Source organism: Mus caroli, unplaced genomic scaffold (genome assembly GCF_978045245.1).
Source record: "Mus caroli unplaced genomic scaffold, Mus_caroli_1 scaffold_10, whole genome shotgun sequence".
Lineage (NCBI taxonomy): Eukaryota > Metazoa > Chordata > Mammalia > Rodentia > Muridae > Mus > Mus caroli.
Window position 1 is genome coordinate 44534714 of NW_028227265.1, and position 24166 is coordinate 44558879.

At 49.6% G+C, this 24166-nt stretch overlaps 1 protein-coding gene and 2 non-coding genes across 10 annotated transcripts; all 3 read right to left on the bottom strand.

Moving 5' to 3' along the window:
* Positions 1–623: 623 nt before the first annotated feature.
* Tnpo2 (transportin 2) lies at positions 624–23776 on the bottom strand. Of its 8 annotated transcripts, none has more exons than XM_021170826.3 (25): positions 23618–23776; positions 20376–20530; positions 18241–18316; positions 18015–18164; positions 13317–13423; positions 13100–13233; positions 12928–13009; positions 12730–12852; positions 12518–12636; positions 10691–10751; positions 10417–10582; positions 10139–10291; positions 7579–7804; positions 7210–7381; positions 6310–6396; positions 6128–6235; positions 5887–6045; positions 4641–4728; positions 4334–4432; positions 3767–3862; positions 3403–3508; positions 3108–3207; positions 2956–3030; positions 2742–2869; positions 624–2657 (listed from the first exon to the last, which is right to left on the bottom strand). In XM_021170826.3, exons 2-24 carry the CDS (start codon positions 20472–20474, stop codon positions 2762–2764), a joined length of 2694 nt encoding a protein of 897 aa, XP_021026485.1. In that variant the 5' UTR covers positions 20475–20530; positions 23618–23776; the 3' UTR covers positions 624–2657; positions 2742–2761. The 8 variants fall into 8 exon arrangements, with proteins under 8 accessions (XP_021026485.1, XP_021026482.1, XP_021026486.1 ...); XM_021170823.3 differs by lacking the exon at positions 23618–23776 and adding an exon at positions 21890–21970 and having other exon boundaries at positions 20376–20487; XM_021170827.3 differs by lacking the exon at positions 23618–23776 and adding an exon at positions 21890–21959 and having other exon boundaries at positions 3403–3478.
* LOC147002368 (small nucleolar RNA ZL2) lies at positions 4525–4599 on the bottom strand. The gene has a single exon (XR_015048884.1). It is a non-coding gene; the product is annotated as a small nucleolar RNA ZL2 (small nucleolar RNA).
* Positions 7464–7533, bottom strand: LOC115031846 (small nucleolar RNA SNORD41). The gene has a single exon (XR_003837493.1). It is a non-coding gene; the product is annotated as a small nucleolar RNA SNORD41 (small nucleolar RNA).
* Positions 23777–24166: the final 390 nt, after the last annotated feature.

Below are 24166 nucleotides of genomic sequence, written 5' to 3' on the forward strand. Positions count from 1 at the left end.
ACCTCTATCTCCTCACTTTAATGCCCACTGCACTGGGATTAAAGGCAATCACCACCACCACCATTCAGCCTGGCCAGCTAAGATCTCAAAGAATTTCCAATCTGCCTAGTGGCCCAAAGTTGTGTTATGTCTGCTGTAAGGCTTTGCAAATGAGTTCACTGTATGGCAGGCCTTTACTAAGTTGTTAACTGTCAAGGAGGACACCTACCATGTCTAATCACCTTCCCACCTTACAAAGATGAAAAAAGAGGGAGATTCCTTGGTCACTCAATTTACTTTTCAAGTTCTGGGAATAAAAGCAGAACTATGTATCTAGCTAAACTGACTACTGCTAGCCTCAATTTTCATAAATGGAATTCTATTTATCTCCACATTTTCAAACTTGACATCCTCCTGCCTCGGTCAGGTAGAGTACCAGGAGCAGCGGTACATCTCCACTTGTGTGTGCACATCCTCAGAAGCTAGGAGAAAAGGACAGGTGTTCTGTGCACTTCGAGTCCACATATTCCCCTCCGTCACATCCACAGTCACCACTTCCATAGCAGTGGAGTTACACAGAGACTCACCTCCACCCACACCACTCCACCACCAAAGCCAAGGACCAGGAAATGAGACGCCAAGTGTTTCACAAGAAACTGACCTTTACTCAACAAAGTTCTACACGAGTGGAATCTCACGCCACCTAGGCGCTAGTCCCCAGCACAGCACAGTAACAGATGGATAGACCTGGGAGCCCATGGGGGTGATGGTAATAAAGACTCAGGGAAAAGGCAGCAGGGAGGGCTACAGATCAAGATCAGTCCATGTCAGCAGCCCCGGACAAGGGAGGTTAAGAAACTCAAACTTCATTGTGCAAAAACCAACTAAAAAATAAATTAAAAAATTAAATAATTTCTTTAAAAAAATAATAAAATAAAATAAAGTAAAATAAAATAAAAAAAGGGAAATACAAGAATCAGGCTCCCGTTTCCTGAAGGTAGTTGGAACTCCCCCCCTCCCTTGGACAAAGAGGGGCCACAACTACATCAGATAGTCAATCCATCAATACACCCCAAGACCCAGCAGAGGATGCTCCTAAGAAGTGGAATTACCAGAAAGCTAATGGTATTTTTCTTTAAAAAAATTTTTTTTCCTACAAATGGCTTCCAGAGACCTGCTCAAGTTTCAGGCTGGAGGGGATGGGGACCAGTAGCTGAGTTATGGAATGTGCACTAAGTGTCCCTGGGAACAGAGGCAGGGCCTGACCCTACTTGAGAAAGGACACAAGGCCTGGAAGGGATAAAGGTCCAAGTCCTTGGAGGGATGACGGAGCAGGCCCTAAAATGCAGAACTCCAGTCAAAGCCCAAGATATAATGGGCTCCCAAATATGTAGGAAGCAAAGAAGGGGATGGAAGATAAACCCCAGGGATCTTACAAGACTCATTTCCATAGCTAATCTGGAAATAATCATGCCCCTCTCCTCTCGGGAAGCCCCTCCCACTTCAATGGCATCGCGAACAAATTTCTTCAAAGATTTTGAGTCAGTGTACCAATCTGGTGTGGTCTGAGTCCAGTGGACACTGTGATAAACCTAAGTCCCAAAAGGGACAAAGTTTGAGGCCCTGGGTACACCCTGCTCCTCCAAGCCTTCAAATCTTGCTGGACCCAGTAAACTTCGTCCTTTGTTCTCACCATCATATGCTGTTACCCCAGCTCTTGAGAATGGGGTTCTCAGGAGCAAAGAACTATCCTTAAAGCTGTTTCAAGAGATCCAGGAAAGCAGCTCTGGCAACCATTATTAGCTTTCTCAAGGAAAACTAGTCCCAGGCCTGTGCCTTTAATTACCTTTGGAGCACAGGTACAGGGTAGCCTCAAGCCAGTCTCAGCTGCTCCAATGGTCCCCACTCTGCTGCTGGCTAGGATGTGACAACGATGGGGACACACTACATGAGGCTGCCATGAAGCTGGCAGGAAGTGTATGGAGCAGGTCCAAGTGAGCCAGTGCTGAGATGGCAGCCCCAAAATGACCACCCTCCTCCCTTGGCCCTGGGAGCCCAGCTGAGGTCCCCCAAACCTCCCAGCCCTCCCAATTGCCGCCGAGTCTGGCAGAACAGCAGAAGCTTCTTATACTCTAGATGCAAGGTACACAGAGGCCATAGGCATAATTTGGGGGTTCACTAATTCTACTGTCTCCATGCAGTCGAGGAAATGGTGGGGCGTTTGGCCCAGCCTAGCTGGCTGTGGTGCCCGCACATGCGTGTGTCCACATGTGTACATGTGAGTGTATGCTTCTCTACAAGGAACCCCCCTCCCCACCTGTAATTCCCTTGCCTTATCTGACACCGGATTCGGCAGGCCTTATGGATTCCTCCCTCCCACATAGCTGGCCCAAGTGGGCTGCTCGAGATGACCCAGATTAGAGCCCAGAGAACTCTTGCCCACCAAGAAGTCCCACCCCCCTCCCTATTTGTAGGATGAGAATGGAGTCCCCACCCACCTGCCCACTCATCAGGCCCGGTGGGGCAAGTGGACCAACAGATGGACAGATGCACAGACTGGGTTGCACCTGGATTTAGGTCCCACTGACTCCTCCCTAACCCCCCTCGACCAGGGCACAGTGACTTCTGGAAGCAGCACATTCCCCAGCACACCCTCCGACGATGACGCAGACAAAAACCTGCAAGGGAAAGGGAGGGTGGGGGTTCAGGGTCTTCTTCCTTGTCACTCTCCCATCGGCCCGAGGGCTTAAAGACCTGCTCACCTGGTGGTCTCCACGTTCACCTAGACCCCATAGAAGGCTGCCAGCCTCTCCTTGAGCAGAGGTGGGAACTGCTCTGAGAACTGTTGCCAGTTCTCCTCCCCAACTTGGTCTTTGAAGCCATGGAGGATCTGCAGTGAGGCAGGGTCACAGTGGGCTGGGGCAAGCATGTGGTGTCTATTACCCAGGACTCCCATGAGACCACCAGGAGCCTCACCTTATAAAACATGTCCCGAAGGTCATCCTTCGGGCTCACCCAGGAGGCTACAGCATCGCAGAAGAAAATAAAGTCCTGAAACATGACGAATCCCATGTGAGGGGCCGCCCAAGCCAGCCCCCGCCCTGCCCTCTGAGCCCCGCTGCCCGGACCTGCACAACACCCCCAGGATTGACACCAATCATCATGCAGATGCCTCGGAAGGCAGAATCCTTCTCCTCGTTGTCCCGGATGTTCCTAAGGGACGTGCACCTGGCCATGGAGGAGGGCAGCAGGTCAGTGGATGGACTTGGGGCTGGACAAGCACAGATGAAGGATGGATGGAGGGAATGGGACAGGGTGGGGTCAGTGGGTAGAGGTCTCCCACATGCATCCATGGGGGGGTGGCGCTGGAGGGTACAGCTGTACTGCCCACCCCCATCAGGTCCCACCCAGGCAGGCACACACCAAGGCCGGATGAACTGCTGCAGCATGGGTGCCACCTCCTGCGGGCACACGTAGCCCAGGCGGCCGATGGTGATGGCTGGAATGGCAGAGGGACTCGTCAGGCGACCTGCAACCCCGAGTGGCCCCGGGACGGTACGTGGCGGGGCCTCTGACAGGAGGCACCAAGCCCCGCCCCACAGGCCCCAACTGAACGATCCTGTGGCTATCCTGGGCCCTTGAGTTTGGCCCATAGAGGTGTTCTCCCCACCCAGCCTGGATCTCTTCCCATCCATATATTCTTCCTTCATCCCTCCCGATTCTATTTCAGGTCTTAGCACCCTTCCTTCCTGGAAGGGCCCCCCCTCAGCCCCGGCCTGATACTCACCTGTGTTTTCCAGCAGTGTCTTGGGCGTGTTGGGCCTGTTAATGATCTCCACCAGATTGTTGAGGACCATCTGCACATAAGGCTGCATCTCTGCCCCTAGGGAGCAGCCATTCAGAGCCCTGCATGGCCCACTCCACCCACAGAGTACCAGCTGGGCATAGCTGACCTCACTCCATGATCCCAGTTACATGCAGACTGGCATGCCACCACACCCGAGAGAACCAAGACCCTTCTCGGGATGCTCCCCACCAAGTCCACAGCCAACACACAACAGAACCACCCAAAGGAGTCTCTGAAGTCACTACCCAGAAGGTAACAAGACCACTCCACCCAGTCTTCCCCAAGGACAGGAGGTCAAAGTCACTGATCCCAGTGGACCTTTCAGAAAAACAATTACATGAGATGGTCCGCTCAGTAGGAACAGACTGTCTACCCCACATCATAAATGGCCCTTCAGTTATTTGACTTCACCTGTCAGGGAGATCAAAGTATGTTCTTCCCCCTGACCAATAGGATGGAGACAGAGCAATGAAGAGGCAGGCAGTCTGCCACTCTCGGGGCACTCACCCATCTGCATGCAGATCTCCCCAATGGCCCAGGTAGCATTGTTGCAGACAGAGATGAACTCAGGGTTCAGGTTGGTGCCCAGAATAGGCATGAACTCAGCTAATGCAAAGAAAAGAGCAGGGAGGGGGGAAAAAACCCCGACTGAGCAGAAAGGCCACTGAGGCCCGCCAAGCTCCCAGAGCTGACTGGGCAGCCCCATCAGACAGTACGAATACATCCCAGTCTGGTCATGGGCCTCCCAGGGTATGTCTCCATCACTTGAGGCCAATGTTGAGGTCATGGGACGGGGGCAAACAGGGTAGCTTACCAATACAGGGCTTGACGTGGATAAAGCAGGCTTTGGTAAGGTCTCCCAGAAGGGCAAAGGAGCTCTGCCGGACCTCAGGCATGGAATCCTGGAGTTGGGAAAGATGGCAGAAATGGCAGGGCTGCTCCTACTCCTCCCATCTAAGCCATGTGAGGTGGCACAGTCCCCCTAGAGCACATCATGACCACAAACACTAGCTGAGGTACAGGTCTGTCCACCAAACAGACCTTACTTCACTAGCCTTCTCCTATTGTACTACAGCTGTTTCCCAGGACACAGGGTTGGAGTTCATTGGTAAGCATTTACTTTTAAAAACCTCTAGAACCCCGTTTTACCCCTACCCATCCTGCCTCCCAAAACCGCAAAAAGTAAATTGTATTACATACACTCTTAATTTTCCTTTGAGTCAGGTTGCTACATAGACCTGGCTGACCCAGATACTACCTTGTTCCTGCTAAGACCCCACTGTGTGGCGCTCGCTCGTGTGCATCCCCAGCTGCCACCTCATCTTATTTCTGAGGAAGTTTCTTTCTGAACCTGAGCTCACTAGAACTCAGCTAGACAAGCTGGCCAGAGAACCAACCCCAGCAATCCACCTGCCTCTGCTTCCCCAGTGCTCTGAATCGCGGGCACCTCTATGCAGCTGCACCCTTTTATTTCCATCTTTAATTACATGTGTATGTTGGGTGAGAGGGTGTACACATTTATAAGTATCCTTGGAAACTAGAAGAGGGAGTCAGGTTCCCTGGGAAGCTAAAACAACAGGCAGTTGTCATTATTAGCACCCGTGCCTCCAAATCTAAAGCGCTTGGATTAAAGGCTATGCCACCACAAATGCCTGTACTTTATTTTGCAAATCAGTTTGCATTATACTATCTGACAAAAATTTTATTGTTCTATGTATGTGTGAGCAGGGTATGAGTGCACACCTGTGTGGGGGAGGGCAGGCAAACTCCAGATGTTAATCCCAAGGAACCACGCAACATACATTTATTCATTTGTTTGCTTATATAACCAGAGATTAGTTGGACAGTGGTAACACGTGCTTTTAATCCCAGTACACTGGAGAAAGACAAGCAGATCTCTTGTGAGTTTGAGGCCAGCCTGATCTACAGAGTGAGTTCCAGGACAGCTAGGATATACAGAGAAACCCTGTCTTAAAAAAGAAAAAGGAAAAGGAGAAAAAAAAAAACTTGACCTATTTAGGTATGGCCTGACTTGGCAGTGGCTTATTATACCCACTCACCTGCATACACTGGAAGAGCAATGTCATGATGTTACTCCGAGCTACCAGCTGTTCCACGTGGCCACCCAGGCCCTCAGCCAAGCCACTAAGCAGGTCCAACGCAACAATCATGAAGTCTTTGTCTGGGGCCTCATATTGTTCGGGGTGTTGTGTATACATCTAGATATAAATGAGACAGATGAGGGAAGCAGTCTAGGGCCTGGGCAATAGAACATATGGTCAGGAGGCCCAGGGTGCTCACCATGGCCTGGGCCAGTGTCTTCTGTACCAGGGTAACACAGCGCTGGTAGACAGGCTCGCAGTAGGGCAGGAAGCCACTCTGCAGGGCAGTGGCCACAGATGATAGGCACTAGCAGGGAAAAGGGAAAAGGTAAGCCCAGGCCAGGAAGGAGGGCTCTGAGGGAAGGACCTGAGCCCACTCACCTCCAGCAGGGGGAAGAGGTCCTTGTCTTCGTCCTTGAGTTCATTCCACTTCTGGATCAGTGGAGGCATCAGCTTCTGAATGTATTCCTGGAGAGGGAGTTGCAGCCTAACTCACACAGTGCTATCCCTTGAAGGATGAGATCTGTGCTCCCGATCGATCATCTCATCAGTATGCCCTTTCCTCCCAATCCCAGGAACTTGGGCAGGGCCTCCTGGGACCCAGCACAGCAGCGGCCATGCTATCTCTTAACTGTCCATCTCTTCCACTGTGGGAGCTTCTGGGGCTGCTTCTAGAAACTTCACAGGAATTTGACATTGGCCAGAACAAGGAAGTAGGCTTAAGGGAGGAATCTGACACTGGGCCAGGACAGGGAAGTAAGTTCAGGCAGAAATCTGATTTTGGGATAGAACAAGGAAGTAGGCTTCCGGCAAGAATGACTTTGGGCTAGGACAGGGAAGTAGGCTCAGATATCTTGGTCATCCTGATAAGCCCTTAGAAACAGTGCAGTTTATTGCCTCTCTGTGTTTATCACCTTGTTTGTTCCTTAACCTAGACCTTGCACGCAATGAAAATGATATAAATGGTATAAATTAAAATGGTATAAAAACAGACTAGGAAAAAAATAAACCTGCCCCAGCCTCAGAACTGCCTGGAATCATGCTACAGTGTTGTCTAATGGTCTTTTCTCTTTTTAATCCTTGATCCCTCCCTGGAAAACCCGTTGACTGACTGAGCTGACTTGGTCATCCCACTAGACTGGAAGCAGAGTAAGGACAGGGCTAAGAGTTTCAGCCTGCCTGACAGGGTTATGGCCATGTCCTTGGCATGCAACACAGGTCAAACCAAGGCACCAGATGTTAAAGGACACAGCATGAGACAGAGTATGTCTAGGATCTCACCGGCTGATTGAGGTGATGGCCCACAGAGTCGGCCAGGGTGCCAATGGCATCATAGAGGATGAGCAGGTTCTTATGCTGGTATTTGCCAAAGGCAAAAACGAGAGTGTCAAGGATATAGCTGAGGTAGGGCACCAGCTCCGTGCATGCCTCCTCCTCCAGGGTAGCAAATGCACTGGTGGAGAGAAGATAGGAAGAAAAGCTTCATCAACCCTAGGGGATGGAGCAGCACCACAGGCAGCTAGGGAGGGTGTATCCAGGATCAGCCAGTACGAATACAACAGACATCAGAGTCTTGTCAGCAAAAACAGGCATCATCATTTCCCAGAGTGAGGGCCACTGTAAGAACAGGGGTCAGGGGTTAGGGCTCACCTGCAGGCTGCCTCCTGAACCCGCTTATTGCCATCCAAGATACGCTTGAGCAGCTCCGTCATCAGAGGCTTGAGGTGCATGTCAGGTGGCTGGCTGACTACCCAGTGGGCATAGCGGCTCAGCGTCCAGCAGGCAATGGAGCGTACTAGAGCCTTCTTATCTGACAGGCACTGGATGAGGTGTGGGATCAGCTCAGGTAGATAGGGCACCATTCCCTGCATGCAGCCTGCAATTACCAGGACACAGGAGGGCTTTTAAGAGAAGGCTGAGCCGGGCATGGTGGTGCACGCCTTTAGTCCCAGCACTCAGGAGGCAGAGGCAGGTAGATTTCTGAGTTCAAGGCCAGCCTGGTCTACAAAGTGAGTTCCAGGACAGCCAGGGCTATACAGAGAAATCCTGTCTCAGGGAGAGGGAGAGAGGGAGAGAGGGAGAGAGGGAGAGAGGGAGAGAGAGGGAGAGGAAGAGAGGAAGAGAGGAAGAGAGAAAGAGAGAGAGAGAGAGAGAGAGAGAGAGAGAGAGAGAGAGAGAAAGAGAAAGAGAAAGAGAAAGAGAAAGAGAAAGAGAAAGAGAAAGAGAAAGAGAAAGAGAAAGAGAAAGGGAATAGAAGGCTGGGGCATATCCAATACAACATGATAGGTGGGAAAACTGAGGCTCTTCAAAGAGCCCATAAAAGGCAGGAGCAAAGGGGGACACAGATACACTGCAGATGAAGGTGGTCCAAATTCTGGCTGGGCAGAAGCCCAAACCTATAATGCTAGCACTGAAGGTGGAGGCCAGCATAATCATGGAGGGAAACACTCCTACCTCTCCCACCACCTACTTCAAAACAAAACAATAATCAAAGCTGCAGGATTAAAGAAGCAGGCAAGCCTGGACAGGAAGTGACTCTCAACCTGAAACGTCTATACTTTACTTGTACTTTTCTCTTATCCCCTCCCTGGTTCTCTCTTCCTCCTACTCCCTCGCTTGATTTATTTTATTTTAGTGTATGAGGGGTATTGTTGAGTGGGCACAGGTATGTGCATGGTGTGTGCAAGTGCCCACAGGTCAGTAGAGGATTCAACTACCCAGGAGCTGAAGTTACAGGAAATCATAAAGAGCTACATGGATGCTAGGAATGAAACTTGTTCTCTGAAAGAGCAAACACTCATAACCACTGAGCCATCTCCAGGCCTTATTTTTTTAACTTTATAATTGTTTATTTTAATTTGTTTGGTGGGGTTTTGTTTTGTTTTCTCAGTAATAGGAATAAAAGACTTTATGCATCCTAGCACCCCGCCAACCCCTACCCCCACCCTACACCTGCTTCGCCCTGTCTTTCGAGACCAGGCTGGCCTTGAACTCAAAGAGGTCTGCCTGCCTCTGTCTCTGAGTACTGGGATTAAAAGCATATGCCCAACTATGAACACATCTCTTTATTAATATCAGACTCTAGGGAGTCTGAGTCAAGAGACATCACAGCATAGCAAGTTTATCTCATAAAATAAAAACTACCATGTACACATTGTTGCATGATATCTGAGATAGAATCATTACCAAGAAAGTAATCATGAAACCATTTCTTGATGTGGAACCCAGAGCCTTTTAATATCCAGGCAAATGTTGTACTGATAAATTGTGTCCCAGTCCAAACCCTAGGCCTCACTCACTCACAGGTAATAAAAGCTCTCCAGACTAAAAGCTCTTGCTGCCCAATGCCTGTAGTTTAGGTGACAATTCTAGGTGTTGAGATAGTCACACATACCAAAACTGGCCACAGTCCATATCCTATGTCTTGTGGGGGAAAAAAGCTGAAATGCCATGCCAACTACAGGACGCCCCGTGGGTTCTGGTTTTGGTATCTCCCTAGTGTCCCTGACCTCCTGTTGTGTAGACTACGCTGGCAGCAGTCCTCCTACAGTTCTGTAACTACAGGCATGGACACACTGTGCTCAGCTTAACACTACGTTAAATTTAAGAAAACTTCATAGCTAGGCACTTCTAATTCTGGTGGGCAGCCTAACAGAGAATCAGGTTTCAGGCCAGTTGTACACTGGGAAATAAGGGAAGTGGTACCAGCCTGTGTAGCTGTTTGGCCATGTATGAAGCCTGGGACTGGTACTGGATATATGGACAGAGTTCCCATGAATGGATTCTCATGCAAGAAGTATCCTAGTGGGACAGCTACAGTGGGCAAGAGCTACTATCCATATGCTTGAACCATTACAGAGTCATCTGCTTATGAGAATGGGGGAGGGCTGGCATGTTGAGAACCTGTTAGGGGGAGGGGGACACCTTTCAGGCCAAGCCAGGAGAAGAAAAAGATCACAGAGCTATTTGAAAAAGATAAGGAAGCCAAATGGTGGTAATGCAAACCTTGAATCCCAACACACAGAATCTCTGTGAGTTCAAGGCCAGCTTAATCTACAGAGCAAGTTCCAGGACAGCCAAAGCTGGACAGAGAAACCTTGTCTCAAAAAAAGAATAAGTAAGTAAGTAAGATTTAATGGCCTGTGCTATGGGGCTGCCTCCATCTGCATTGCTCAGGTCAGGCCAGTGCCAACGAAATGGAGAGACTCACCCTCAGCGATGGCGCCCAGCACCAGGATCCCTGACTCTTTGACCACCCACTCAGGGTGGAATAGGAGGCCCTTGAGCAGGGGAAGTAGGTGGGGCAACAGTTCCTCCCGGAAGACATTGGCAAGGACATCCAGCGCAGCTGCAGAGCACTTCCCTGAGGGGACAAGGAGGCTAAGCTCAGGGAGGACTGTGGGGCAGGTTTCAGCCCTGAGACCAGTTCTTCATAAAGTGCTCCCCACCAGCCTCGCCCCCTCCCCCAGGAGCCAGCCTACTACCTACTCAGATTCCAGTCCGACAAAGCATCATCATCATCGTCGTCCTCAGCATCCTCAGAGCTATCAGGCCGCTCAGCCTCGTGAGTCAATGTCACTGTGCGTGACTTGTGGAACCGGGGCTTGATGTCCTGCTCACTGTCAGGTACCGCCTCGTCCTCCTCCACATCCCCCTAGGGACCAGCCCAGGCATATTTCTCTCAGCACTGGCTGGAGACCTCCAACCCAATACCCAATGGTCTTAGCCACCCACAGTCAGCTGTGGATGCCCCTTGGCTGACCTTAAGAAGGATGATGTCAATTTCAGAGTACTTCATCCCATTCACGAGGATAGGGATCAACCTATTGGGAAAGAGACTGGTTGTAGGATGCAGGGACTCTGGCTTGAAAAGGAAGCAGAGGTGTGAATAAGAGTACGGAGCAAGGGGCAGACTATGCTCAACACACCCATATTCCTCTGTCCTGTTTCTGTTCACTTCCCTTCAGGGAATTAGCAACATATTTTCAGCCACCATGATTAGGAGACACAGTTTTCTCCCTCTTTTGAAACGGTCTGTGTAGCCATGGCTGGCCTAGAAATCATACACCTTCTTGAGGCTGGAGAGATAGCTCAGCAGTCACAATCATGACTTGCTCTAACTCCAGCCCCAAGGAACACAATACCTTCCTTTGGCCTCTGTGGACATTGCACACATGTGGTACAGGAATACATACATGCAAGCAAAACACTGATTTAAAAGTAATAGTAAATAATAATAAAAATGTTTTTTTAAAAAAAAAGAACATCTTTTTGCCTCAACCTCCAATACTGTGATTACAAGTGTTTACTGCCACATCCAGTTGTCCCATCTATCACTCAGTGACAAGTAGCACCACACAGCCTCTTGACCCAAACATGAATGCACACATGAATGCCAGAACCCTGAACACCTTCAGCAATGCTGCTCCCTAGCACTACACAAAGCACAAACATCTGACCCATTGTTCAGACCCTGCAAACAAAGCTGCCGGGCAGGCTGCTGGTGGAAACAGCAGAGAGCGTGGTCGCACACAGCTTTAAACACGAAAACTGATACAGCTGGCGAGATGGCTCAGCGTTTAATAGCACTGACTACTCTTCCGAAGGTGCTGAGTTCAAATCCCAGCAACCACATGGTGGCTCACAACCACCCATAATGAGATCTGGTGCCCTCTTCTGGTGCATCTGAAGACAGCTACAGTGTACTAATGAATAATAGATAAATCTAACTGATATAACCTTCCTGTCCCCCTCTGCAAGAGTCTCAATCCTCCTCAAAGTCCTATGTCCCTCTAGCCACAACTTCTCCTTGCTATCAATAATCTGAGATAGCCAAGTGATCCAAAATGGTCAACACAAGGGGGCTCAAACCAGTCATGGTGCCACATGCCTCTAACCCTAGCACTTAAGTTCTAGGCCCACTTGTCTCAAAAACCCAAAAAGTAAGCTCTTGTTAAAGTACCACTCAAGAGACTCTGAACTCCTAAACTGAAGAACACCGGAGCCTGCAGTCGTAGGCACAGCCTTTAACCCCAGTACTCCGGAGGCCGAGGCAGGGTCCCTTTAAATCCTAAGCCAGCCTAGTCTACCGAGCGAGTGCCAGGACAGCCATGGCTATACTACATGGAGAAACCCTGACTCAAAAATCAGAAAGAAAAAAGCAAGTCAGAGCTACAGCATCGCTTATCCAGGAGGGCCGTGCCTGGAATTAACGTAGGTGCCGTTCTCTAAGCATCTTGAGCAGCCATGATGAAGCCTTCATCTGCTTATGGGTTGTTTCTTCTTTTTGTCTTCTAGCTGTTCTTTGAGACAGGGTCTCATGTAACCCAGGCTGGCCTGGAACTCATTACACAGCATTTGTGGCAATCATTCCAAGCTTAGCCTCCTAAGTGACATGCGTGAGCCACCACACTTGGTTTCTGTCACCTAATTTTTAAAGTCATTAAGGTTACACCCCATAAAAATCAGTGTACACAGGAGTCAAAGAAAACTGACTTAAACCACATAAGATACAGTAAGCAAAGCATCCAGGAGAAGGCACAGGTCCAGGGAGGACTAGAGGCTGAGGGCATGGGGTATGAGTACTCACTGGACCAGGTGAGAGGCCAGGACTTCCTTGCAGATGGGCTGCTCGGCTAGCGTCAGCCAGAACTCACAGGCCTCCAGGGCCACGTTCTCATCATGGTCCTGGGTCCTCTGTAGCATGTACTGGGGCAACAGAGAGAGGCTGAGACCTAGCTCAACTGAGAGGGATTCCCCATCCCAAGCCACCCACTGGCCCTTGGTATTGAGCATTCGCACCTGGATGATGCTGTGCATGTGAGGGATGAGCCTGTCAATTCGCACTTCCAAAAGCATCACAAGGGCCCGGCACACGTTCTTTCTCACCTCAGGGTCATCATCCACAGCCAAGGCAAACAGGTGCTGTGTAAAAGGGAAAGGTCAGCTGCCTGAGGACCCCTTAGCCTCTTCCTATCCACCTGGAGCCTGGTGACCCACCTCAATGAAAGTGTCAATGTTGTCCATCAGCGCTTGGGCCCGGTCCATGATGAACTGGTTCACACAGGCGATGGCATGGGACCTAGTAGTCAGTGAAGGCATGGATCACATATGAACTCCTGCGTCTGCCTACCAACTCTAAGACCATTCTGCTCTGAGGAACATCACATACCGGATCTTAGGGCTGCAGTGCTTGAAAAACTGCAGGAATTTAGGGATCATGATGTTGAGGGGCCTGTTGAGAGCATCACTATCCAAAAGCTCCGAGGAGTCTTCACAGATCTTCTGTAGGGCTCCAAAGGCTCCCTAAGCAGAGAGATGGATGGCTGTGAGCCGACTCTAAGCTCTAGTCCCTGCTTGGGTCAGGCCAGGTACTGCCCACCACCTACCTCGCAGGTATTATAATCCTCTGAGTTGAGCAGGTTGCACAGCTGAGGCAGCAGCTCTGGCCACATCTGCAGCTCACCCTTGGAAGCGATGGTGGTGATGAGAATGCCTGGGGCAGCCAGGGAGAGGAGGCCGGTCAGGCTGAGCAAGGGCCTACTGGTCCCTCAACCCTCCCCACCAAGGGACTGGCTCACCAGCTTTCTTTCCTCTCCCATGCAAGTTCTACATGGCACCCTGAGCCTCTCTTTGGGGTGCTGGGGACAAAACCCAGGCCTCATGAATGCCAAGTACACACTCCATTGTAGAGTGACAGGCCCTCTTCAAGTCGTCCTTGCCAACTCTGCACATAGCCTCACTATGAGACAACTGTTCCAGGTTATAGGAATCCGCCCCAAATCACTGCTTTTACAAGTGGAGAGGGGTATGAAGTGAAGATGCATGAGCCCAAGATGTGGGTGGCCACAAGGCAAGCCCTCAGGAGAGTAAATTGTCTTTCAAGTACTTTTATTTCATAGTACAAAAGACTGAACTCAGGGCCCTATGCACGGTGGGCAAGCATTCTCCTGTTGAACTAAATTCCCGGCCCTATTTTGTTGTTGTTATTGTTGCTTTTCTAACCTTTTGAGTTAAGGTCCCAAGGCAAGACCTGAACATGCAGATCTTGTCTCAGGTTCCTAAGTAGCTGGGATCACAGGCCTGTGCCACTAGGACCAGCTAAAGAGGGTATGGCCTCCAGTTACCTGGAGCAAAGATTCTTGGCTAGAGGTATTGCAGTCCTGGTGTAGTAACAGAAGAAAGGCCAGAGCAGGGAAGCAGGCAGTGATGGGAATCAAATAACCAAGTCGTGAAAGCCTCTGTATCGGGAGAGGGGATGCTACTGACAATTAGAGATATAAGGGTGGGGGCTAGGGAGATGGCTCAGTTGGTAAGAGTGCTTTTCTAGACCAGTATGAAGACCTGAGTTCAGTTCCCAGTACATACATAAAAAGACAGGTGTAGTGGTACACCTGTAATGACAGTTGAGATCTCAGGACTTGCTGGCTACCAGCCTAGCTCCAGATCCTTTTTTTTTTTTTTTTTTTTTTTTGGTTTTTCGAGACAGGGTTTCTCTGTATAGCCCTGGCTATCCTGGAACTCACTCTGTAGACCAGGCTGGCCTCGAACTGAGAAATCCGCCTGCCTCTGCCTCCCAAGTGCTGGGATTAAAGGCGTGTGCCACCACGCCCGGCTGCTCCAGATCCTTTGAGTAAAAGAACAGAGTATCTGATATCCTCTGTTGGCCCACGTCTATGTGCATGGGTGTGCACACCTGTCTACTACATGCATGTGAGTATGTGCACACTCATATGCAGAACATCAGGGAATGTTTGCTTGAGTAAACAAGTATATGGACATTGGAACTAATGCTCACATTACAATAAATTGGTTTGGAATAATGAAATCCACAGTAGAAGGCTTTATCTGAGGCCTGAAGGCAATGGAGCCACCCGGCAGAACTGGATATTGTGTCCAATGCATACACCACTCATTAATAAAGGATGGCAGGGAGGGCAGAAGCTGCCACTGCCAACTCTCAGGTGATGCCAACCCCTGAAAGTGAAGCCTCTCTGAAATGACTGGTGAGACTATAGGATGATGCCATCCCATTCTGAGACAAGCCCCATGCTCTGGGCTGGCCATCTCACAAAACCTCTTCTACCACATGGCTCAGCTTTCCACAGAAACAAAGAGCATCAGCTGTGACCAGGCGCTGCAGTAGAGATCTGTAAGCTAGTCCTTGCTTGGAGGGCTGAGGCAGGAAGATTCCAAGTCTGAAACCCCAGGCTGAGTAGTAAACCCTGTTTCAAAAACAATACCAGCACCCTAAAGCTCACCCAAGGCTTCTTCAAGTACAGATATTTTATGGGGTATTAGTTCCAGGTCATCAGAAGGGCCAAAACCAAGCACATTACAGGAACGGGCACAGTGTTTACACAGAACCTATATACACCCTCCTGTAGATAACAGGCACAACGTATCAATGTCCCCAACCTCCCACAGACTTTAAATCACCTCGAGATGACTTACAATTCCTGCAATAATGTCAATAATACATAGTTATAAAGTATAGTGTGGGGCCAGCAAGATAGCTGAGCATATAAAGGTCACTGCCACCAACCCTACCAACCTGACTTGGATCCTTGGGACCCATGTGGGAGGAGAGAACAATCTTTCATAGTTGTCCTCTAACCTACACACACACACACCACACACATACACACACACACACCACACACACACACACACCACACATACACACCACACACACACACACACACACCTACACACACACACACCACACACACACACACACACACCACACACACACACACACACACCACACACACACACACACACCTACACACACCCCTACACACACACACACACACACCTACACACACACACACACACACACCACACACACACACACACCTACACACACACACACCACACACACACCACACACACACACACACACCACACACACACCACACACACACACACACTACACACACACACACCACACACACACCACACACACCACACACACACACACACCACACACACACACACACCACACACACACACACACACCACACACACACACCACACACACACACACCACACACACACACACACACACACACCACACACACACACACACCACACACACACACACACCACACACACACACCACACACACACACACACCACACACACACACCACACACACACACCACACACACACACACACCACACACACACACACCACACACACACACACACCACACACACACACACACCACACACACACACACCACACACACACCACACACACACACACACCACACACACACCACACACACACACACACCACACACACACCACACACACACCACACACACACACACACACACACACACACCACACACACACACCACACACACACACCACACACACACACCACACACACACACCACACACACACACACACACACACCACACACACACCACACACACACCACACACACACACACACACACCACACACACCACACACACACACACACTATACACACCACACACACACACACCACACACACACACACACACACACACACACACACTATACACGCCACTCTACCCTCCACACAAGTAAGTTTAAAACAAAACACTATATTGCTAAGGAAAAAAATCTAAATATATATAGACTCAATTTCCCCCCCTGAATATTTGGTTTAACCCAACAGGCCCAAACATCCAGCTCTAATTCAGGACTATTTTTCTGTCTTCATTACATTGTTTGTTAGGTCATACAGGGAGGCTCACTTTGTAATCTTGACAGGGCTGGAATTCACTATGCACCTCAGTGTTGCTTGAACTCAAGAGATTCACCTGCTACCACCTCCCAAATACTGAAATTAAAGGCATGGCCCACCATGCCTAGGCTTATTGATTGATTGATTGATTGAGATAGGATCTCACCGAGGGCTAGCCTGGAACTATTTAGACCAGGCTGGCCTCAAACTCTTAAGTGCTGAAATCACAAGCGTGTGCTACCACACCTAGCCTTGTATTTAGTTTTAAGGCTTTCTTTCCTGTCTCTTCCTTTAAACAGTCGACAGAAAGGCCAGCAAGATGGCTTAGTGGTTAAAGGCACTTGCTCCCACCCACCATGGCCTGAGTTCCAACACTATACCCCACATAAAAGGAGAAAAACAACAACTAAGTTGTCCTCTAATCTCCACACACATAGCACAAACAAATAAGTAAAAAAACAAAACCACTTTTTTAGTTGACAGATTTCAAGAAAAACAATGGCTTAAAAACTCTGGAGCTGGGAAGATGACTCAGCAGGTAAAACCAGCCACCACCAAGCCTGCTGGCCCAGACTTGCTCCCCAGAACCCACATGGGCTGGATGCAGTGCTGTGCATCTATAATCTATCACGTCCACTCGGAGAAGAAAGGACAGGAAGCTACTGTGCCAATGAGCCTGGAATAACACATTGTACAGCAAAAACCTGAAACCATCTTGACAAGGTGGGAGGTAAGAACTGACTCTCCAATGTTGTCCTCTAATCTCCAGACTCAAATGTTGCTAAGAAATCACCTATTAATACTTTTAGTGTAAAGTCTTCAAGGAGAATGTCCTTAAGTAAACCTTAGCAGCACTGCTGCAATGTCCTTGGGTATCTCTTCAGCAAGGCGCCTGCCTCCATTAACTAATTCCCACTTTGTATGAATAGTTTGAGGGGCATCACTAATGACTCCTGTCTGGACGGTAGAAACAGGTACTCTAACTGCTGAGCATCAGGCCCGTCTTTTGAGACTATGGACACTGCACTCAGGAGGCTGAGGCAGAAGAGTGCAAAGTTTGAGGCCAGTCTGGGCTACCTTTTCTCAAAAAGAAAAAAAGGGGAGGGAAAAAAAAAAAGACTGACCTGCACTGCCTGGCTTGTTTCCAAGCTGTTACTTGCCAGGCAAGTCCCTTTATCATCTCTGTGCCTCAGTTTCCTCTCCAGTCAGATGGCAGTAGTAAGAGTGCTATCAGAGGGTGCTGGAGCATTCAGTAAGCAACACCCTGAACACGTTGAATAGCTTCTTGGCCCAATGCAAGCCCTTAGTGTGTCCTTGATGATGACCCCCACAGCCCCCTCACCGATGGTGGCTCTGATGAGAGAGGAGGCATCGCCAATGTTGTTGAGACACTCCTGTTTGATGAAGTCAGCCACAGGAGGCGGGAAGCTCTGGTAATGCGCCTTCACATTGTTCTTGAGGATGAGGCCACTCAGAGAGCGGGTTGGCTCATCTGTAGGAAAAGTGCTAAGGTCAGAGGACTAAGAGAGAAGCAAGATCTGTGTGGCCTGGAGGGACAGAGAACATACCTTCTGATTTGAGTCTGGTCAGGACGAAGATCAGGTAGTTGTTAAAGTCAGGAAACTGGTTGAGTTGTTTAAGTTTCTGCCAGGCTGTTAAGGAACTTGGAAAGCCAGGTATATTGGGGCATGCTAGTGATCCCAACACTAGGTAGGCTGAGGCAAGATCTTAGAACTCCAGGCCAGCATTAACCCAAGACCTTCTCTCAAAACAAAACAAACAAACAAACAAACCAAAGTACTTGAGAGCCAAGAGCCTTTCTTAGGCAATACTCTCCCAGTGTCACACTGCTCAAAATGCTAGTGATAAAATCAATTAGGCAGCCAACTCCTTGGATAATACTGATCAATTCAATTCCTAACCTCACAGCGCCATAGGGCCTTCTCAGGAGGATCAAGTCCACACAGGGACTAGGGCACATGTCTGAACTCCTACATGACCCTTATATCCTTACCAGAACAGGAGAGGGCTAGGCTTCTCTTAAACTGGCAGCTGCTACTCACTTCTGATCTTGGCCCTCCAGTGACGCCTGCTTTTCTCAAGCAGAATGGAAGGCTACTTGAGTGTGGCGCAGGCCTAAAACCCTAGCCCCAGGGAAGCTGAGGCAGGAAGATCACTCTTAGTTTAGGGAGAACCTGGCTACATATTTAGTTCTAAACTAATCTGTTATATTAAAAGACCATGACTAAAAAAAAAAAAAAAAAAGAACGAAAAAGAAAAGAACAAGAAAAACCAGCCCAGGGGTCTCAGTGGTAAAATATGCATCTAGCATGTGTGAGGCCAGACCACTGAGTCTCCAGCACCATTAAGAGAAAACTAAAGCTGGCGTGGTGGCGCATGCCTTTAATCCCAGCACTTAGGAGGCAGAGGCAGGAGGATTTCTGAGTTTGAGGCCAGCCTGGTCTACAAAGTGAGTTCCAGGACAGGACAGAAACCCTGTCTCAAAAAGAGAAAGAGAAAGAGAAAGAGAGAGAGAGAGAGAGAGAAAGAGAGAGAGAGAGAGAGAGAGAGAGAGAGAGAGAGAGAGAGAACTAAAGTAAATGGCTGAGTTTCAGGAGCAGGACTTAGGGATGCAGCTCAAGTGGCTAGCATGCTCTAGGCTCCTATGTTCCAGTCTCAGCCCTGCAGGAAAAGGTGATGGACTAGTCCTATTTTCAAGTGAAATTTGATACTGCTTCGAGCACTCAATTTTTTTATTTGAGATAGTTTTCATAAGACCAGGTTACTCCTAAACTCCGAGATTCACTAGCTTCTGCCTCCTTAACACTGTGATTAAAGGTGGATGGTATCATGACCATATATCATTTAAAATTCTGATCTTACTCTAATTTGCTTCTCTGTTGCTGTGATAAAACACTAAGGGTTTGTTTTAGTTCATCATTGGGAAGTCCCAAGGTAGGAAGAACTCCAGGAATATAACTGAAGAAGAAACCTCTGCACAAAGCTGCTTACTGGTTCCTTCCCCAACTCACATCCACCAACCTTTCTTATACAGACCAGCATCAATTATTATCAAGAAAATTTCCCACAGCCATGCCCACAGGCCAGTCTGATTGAGATAATTCTTCAATTGAAAGCCCCTCTTCATAGGTGTATCAAATTAATAACAAAACTAATCTATATCTATCTACATATATATATATATGTATTTGTGTATGTATGTGTATATATATATATATATATATATATATATATATAGAGAGAGAGAGAGAGAGAGAGAGAGAGAGAGAGAGCTCTTAGGAAAAAAGTTTTCAACTACAAAAACACTCATATTGCAACTCCAGCGTCCCTACCCATCTACCCTCATTCTGACAAGGCATACCACTAAAGTCTGCGATGGCTGGACTTCTTACCCTGGTTCCTAGCTGAGGCATTTTCCCTGTTTAAGCCTCCAGGTTCCCATCTGTTAAAGGAAAGTTACCAACACTCAGCTTAACAGTTATAGGATTAAGTACTCAGTGAACATCAGACATGCCCATCATTTTCTCCACTCCAGAAATGGAACCAAAGACCTAAACCTTTAATTCATGTTCTCTCGCAGCAGAAAGAGTCTGGGAATCAAGAAGTAGTCCCTCCCTCTCTGGCCTTCACGAGGTGCAGACATCGGCCCTGTTCCGTGAGCCCCGGAAGGAAAGAAGGATACATCCTGCACAATGCGCTGAGTAGCTGTGTTGGGCGACTGCGAGTCTTTGAGAAGCTGCAAGACCTGCTGCAGGCCCTGCTCGTCTGGCTGCCAGTCCATGGCGCAAGGCGAACTGCAGGGGTAGGAGCCTGGATCAGCGCTGGGTCGCTGGAGTTCTGTGTGAGACCCAAGTTGAGTCCCCGAGGCAGAGGCGGCTACATGCAGACGCAAGCGCTCTCCGCCGAGAAGCGGAGGCCTCCAATCCGCGCCTGTCCAAGTGCGGGGTCCCCGCCAGCTAAGCCATCCTCGGCCACGCAGTCGCGGGCTCGGGAGTGCGAGTGGGGGGAATATAAAAGCGGGCCATCAGGACCAGCGGCGGGGGCGCGACGGATCCACATCGAGCCTAACGAGGAACCCTCTTTCCAAAGCGATTCACGCCACCGCCGCCCCCGGTTACGGGCCTCACGGCTTCCGCCTCCCTCGAGGGCGAGGGGCCCCGCCCCAGCGGTCTTTCAGGTGAAGGCTCAGTCCACGAGGATTCCCTTCCCCAAAATCCAGCCTTCCAGCTCCACTAGATGCCAGCCGCCTCCTAGATTCCTGAGCTCCTCTAGGTCCCTAAGCGCCCAGATCTTGCTCATCCCTGCTCCCTCTTCTAAACCGGCTCTACAAGCTCAGTAGACGCCACATGGCCCCCTTTCTGACCTAGACGCGGCCCTGTGACCCTCCTTAACCAGAATACAAGCAATACCCGATAGGTTTCCAATGTCTCTTTGAATGAGAGCCAGTCAGAATCACCCAACCCACGATCAAAGCCCCCAATGCCCGCTGCCTGCCCCCAATCAGATCTGGCCAAGCTTCTCTAGCTCTTACCCTCCGCCCCAGTCAGCAGGAATTAATGCTGACGGACCTCTGGCAGCTCCCCCAATCAAATTCCCCTAAGCCCCCTCCCACCCCCACCCTACCCCCATCACTTCACGTCGGAGACCCCATCCGTCCAATCCCTGCAGCTTCCCTTACAGAGTCCCGCACAAACACCCGCCGGGTGAGCTACCCTCAACGGATCCCACCACCGCCTCGCAGCCAGACTCAGCAAAGCCCTCTGGTCTTAAGTCTGACGCCCCTCCCTATTAGGATAAAACAACCTTCCCCTCTCAACTTTCAAGGCTGTCTCCCCCGAATCAGACCCAACCAAGCCCCGCCGAAACAGATCCCCACACACACCCGATCCACGCGACGTCCCCCGACGATTCCCCCAATCAGCGCCCCTCCAGCCCGACCCCAGCCGCCCCACTGGCCCGCATCTCGTGGCACCCGAACCTGCCCGGGCGCCGAGGCCCCACCCCTTGAGATCAGATCAGCTCCCCCTCCCCCGCCCGGCCCGTTCTGCCGGCCTCGAGAGCTGGCCCAACCCGGTACCCCGCCTCTCAGCCGGGCGCGACCCCGACGCCTGGGCGGCGCGCGGCGCAGGCCCAGAACCCAGGGAGGTTCGAGGCGAGCTGAAGCCAAGGGGCCCCGGCCGAGCGAGGCCCACCTACCAGGCCCCGGGAGGCAGCGGCGGCGCCTAAGTGCTGCAGCTTCTCCAGAGGCTCGCGCGGAAGGAGGGAGCCAGAGGCAGGGAATTAAAAAAAAAAAAAAAAAAAAAATTAAACGCGGCCGAAATGAACAGTTTCGGCTTCCGTACGCCGTTCAAACTGGCCTACCAAAGCCAATCGGAGAGCGAAGCACTCACACGTGATCTGGCACAGAACGGCCCTGGCCAAGTTGAGTCACGTGAGAGAATAAGAACCGCCTCTAGGCCTCTCTTGCCATTAGGTCCTCCCAGCGTCTCGTTTCCTTTTTCTTTTTTTTTTTGCAGCTTTCTTCTTTCTTCTTTAATGTATATTGGTATTTTTGCCTGAACCATGTGCGCGCAGTGCCGTGGGGATCAGAAGATTGCATTGGATGCCTGTGAAGCTGGTGGTGGTGAGCCATGTGGATGCTGAAATCAAACCTGGGTCCTCTACGAGAGCCCACAATACTCTTAACTGGCCCCAGCCCCACTGAGTTGCAGATTTTGCTGGAGCTAGAAATTTAGTAGTGCATGGGTGCTTTCGGTGTGTAATGGACCTGGGAATCCTTCAACTACAGCTAACCGTGTCCTTACTACAACTCCCTAAAATTTAAACTGTTCGCAGTCCGGCGTGCCTCAGAACTGGATTGGGAGGGAGGGAGGGCAGGGATAGGGAATAAGGCAACAGTAGACCCCTCTGTTACCAGGAAAGCCTAGGCTACATCACAAAACCCTTTGATCAAAAATAAGTTAAAATGAAGCCGGGCAGTGGTGGCGCACCCCTTTAACCCCAGCACTCCCTGGTCTACGGAACTAGTTCCAGGACAGCCAAGGCTACACAGAGAAACTGGGGGAGGGGTTAAAATGTAACTTTCTCTTTCGCTCCTCTAAACAGCACGACACCAACGTAAAGAGCAGGGCAGGATTTTACTAGAGCAACTGTCCTGTTATTGTTCAATGCTGTTTAAACACTTTTACATGGGACTGAAAAATAACACGTGGCTATTTTTTGTTTTTTTGTTTTTTGTGACAGGGTTTCTCTGTGTAGCTCTGGCTGTCCTGGAACTCACTCTGTAGTCCAGGCTGGCCTCGAACTCAGAAATCCGCCAGCCTCTGCCTCCCAAGTGCTGGGATTCAAGGCATGCGCCACCACTGCCCGGCTTTTTTTTTTTTTTTTTTTTAATTTATGTTTGTTTTGCCTGCATTTATGTCTGCATCACGTTTCTGTCGAGTGGCAGAGTCAGTCAGGTGTTGAATCTCCTGGAACTAGAGCTACAAGACAGTTGTGAGCTGCCATATACAATTGCTGGCACTCAAAACCAGGGTCCTGTCGCAAAGCAACAAGTGCTCTTAATCGCTGAGTCAACTTATTCAGCCCCTGGCAATAACTTCTAAAATAAAACAAGGCAGCTAAATTCGATCAGAAGACCTAATCCCTTAACCTACCTTAAAAGTGAGATGAGAGTCCTTGCCCAGAGCATTTAGGCAAGAGCCAGGTCATGAATGCTTCTGCCGTTTGAATTCAGTAGTTTTTCCTTTTCAGCCGTAAACCATTATAGAATTGGAGACCTGGTGCTTTCCTCTACTCCCTTCCCGTCTCCATCCCCTCCTAGTCCTACCGCTGATAACGGATTCACTCTTCAGCCGCACCTCCATCTCAGTGGATATAGCATAATTTGCTCCGTTAGAGATGACCCATCCAAATTATGCTTACCTGACCATAAGCTTATTGAGTAATGATTCAAATCATAAATTATTTGAAAATGTAGTCCTAAGCACAGCTCCTCAGTTGACTGCAGGTTCGTTGTCTTCTTGCCCTGCTTAAAACAATATTTACTAAAGTAACCATGATTGGAATCCCAAAGTACAACCGAGGCCTTTGATAGGTTTTGCTGTGGTTTCTTTGACCTTCAGGTGAGGGACAGGTCTATGGGAATGCCTCAACTTGAAAACAACTTAGCCCACTCCCCATTGCCACGATCAGTCCCTGCAACCTTCAGTCATGAAAAAGCAAGAATTGAGACCCCTATTGCAAGGCTCTGTTGAGAAAATCAAGGAAAACCTCCGCAACAGACTAGCGGCTCAATATAAACAGAAACCCTTTAACGACACGTGTGGATAGCCACCCTACGCATGCGCAGAGCTTTCTTACACCACTACTCACGCACCGGTGAGGCTTGAAACTACAAATCCCAAGATGCCCTGTATCCAAAACTCAAATTTTTATTCGTGAAGATGGGCTGGTCCGGGTTCTTGCAAGTTG

Excerpts from the sequence above, each read along its gene's own strand:
- Tnpo2 (XM_029480509.2), bottom strand. The coding sequence starts at position 20,474 with ATGGACTGGCAGCCAGACGAGCAGGGCCTGCAGCAGGTCTTGCAGCTT. Across the intron at positions 3,863-4,333 it reads GGAGATCTGCATGCAGATGG|GGGCAGAGATGCAGCCTTAT; the intron begins GTGAGTGCCCCG and ends GCTGCTCCCTAG. Across the intron at positions 3,479-3,766 it reads GACACTGCTGGAAAACACAG|CCATCACCATCGGCCGCCTG; the intron begins GTGAGTATCAGG and ends CTGCCATTCCAG.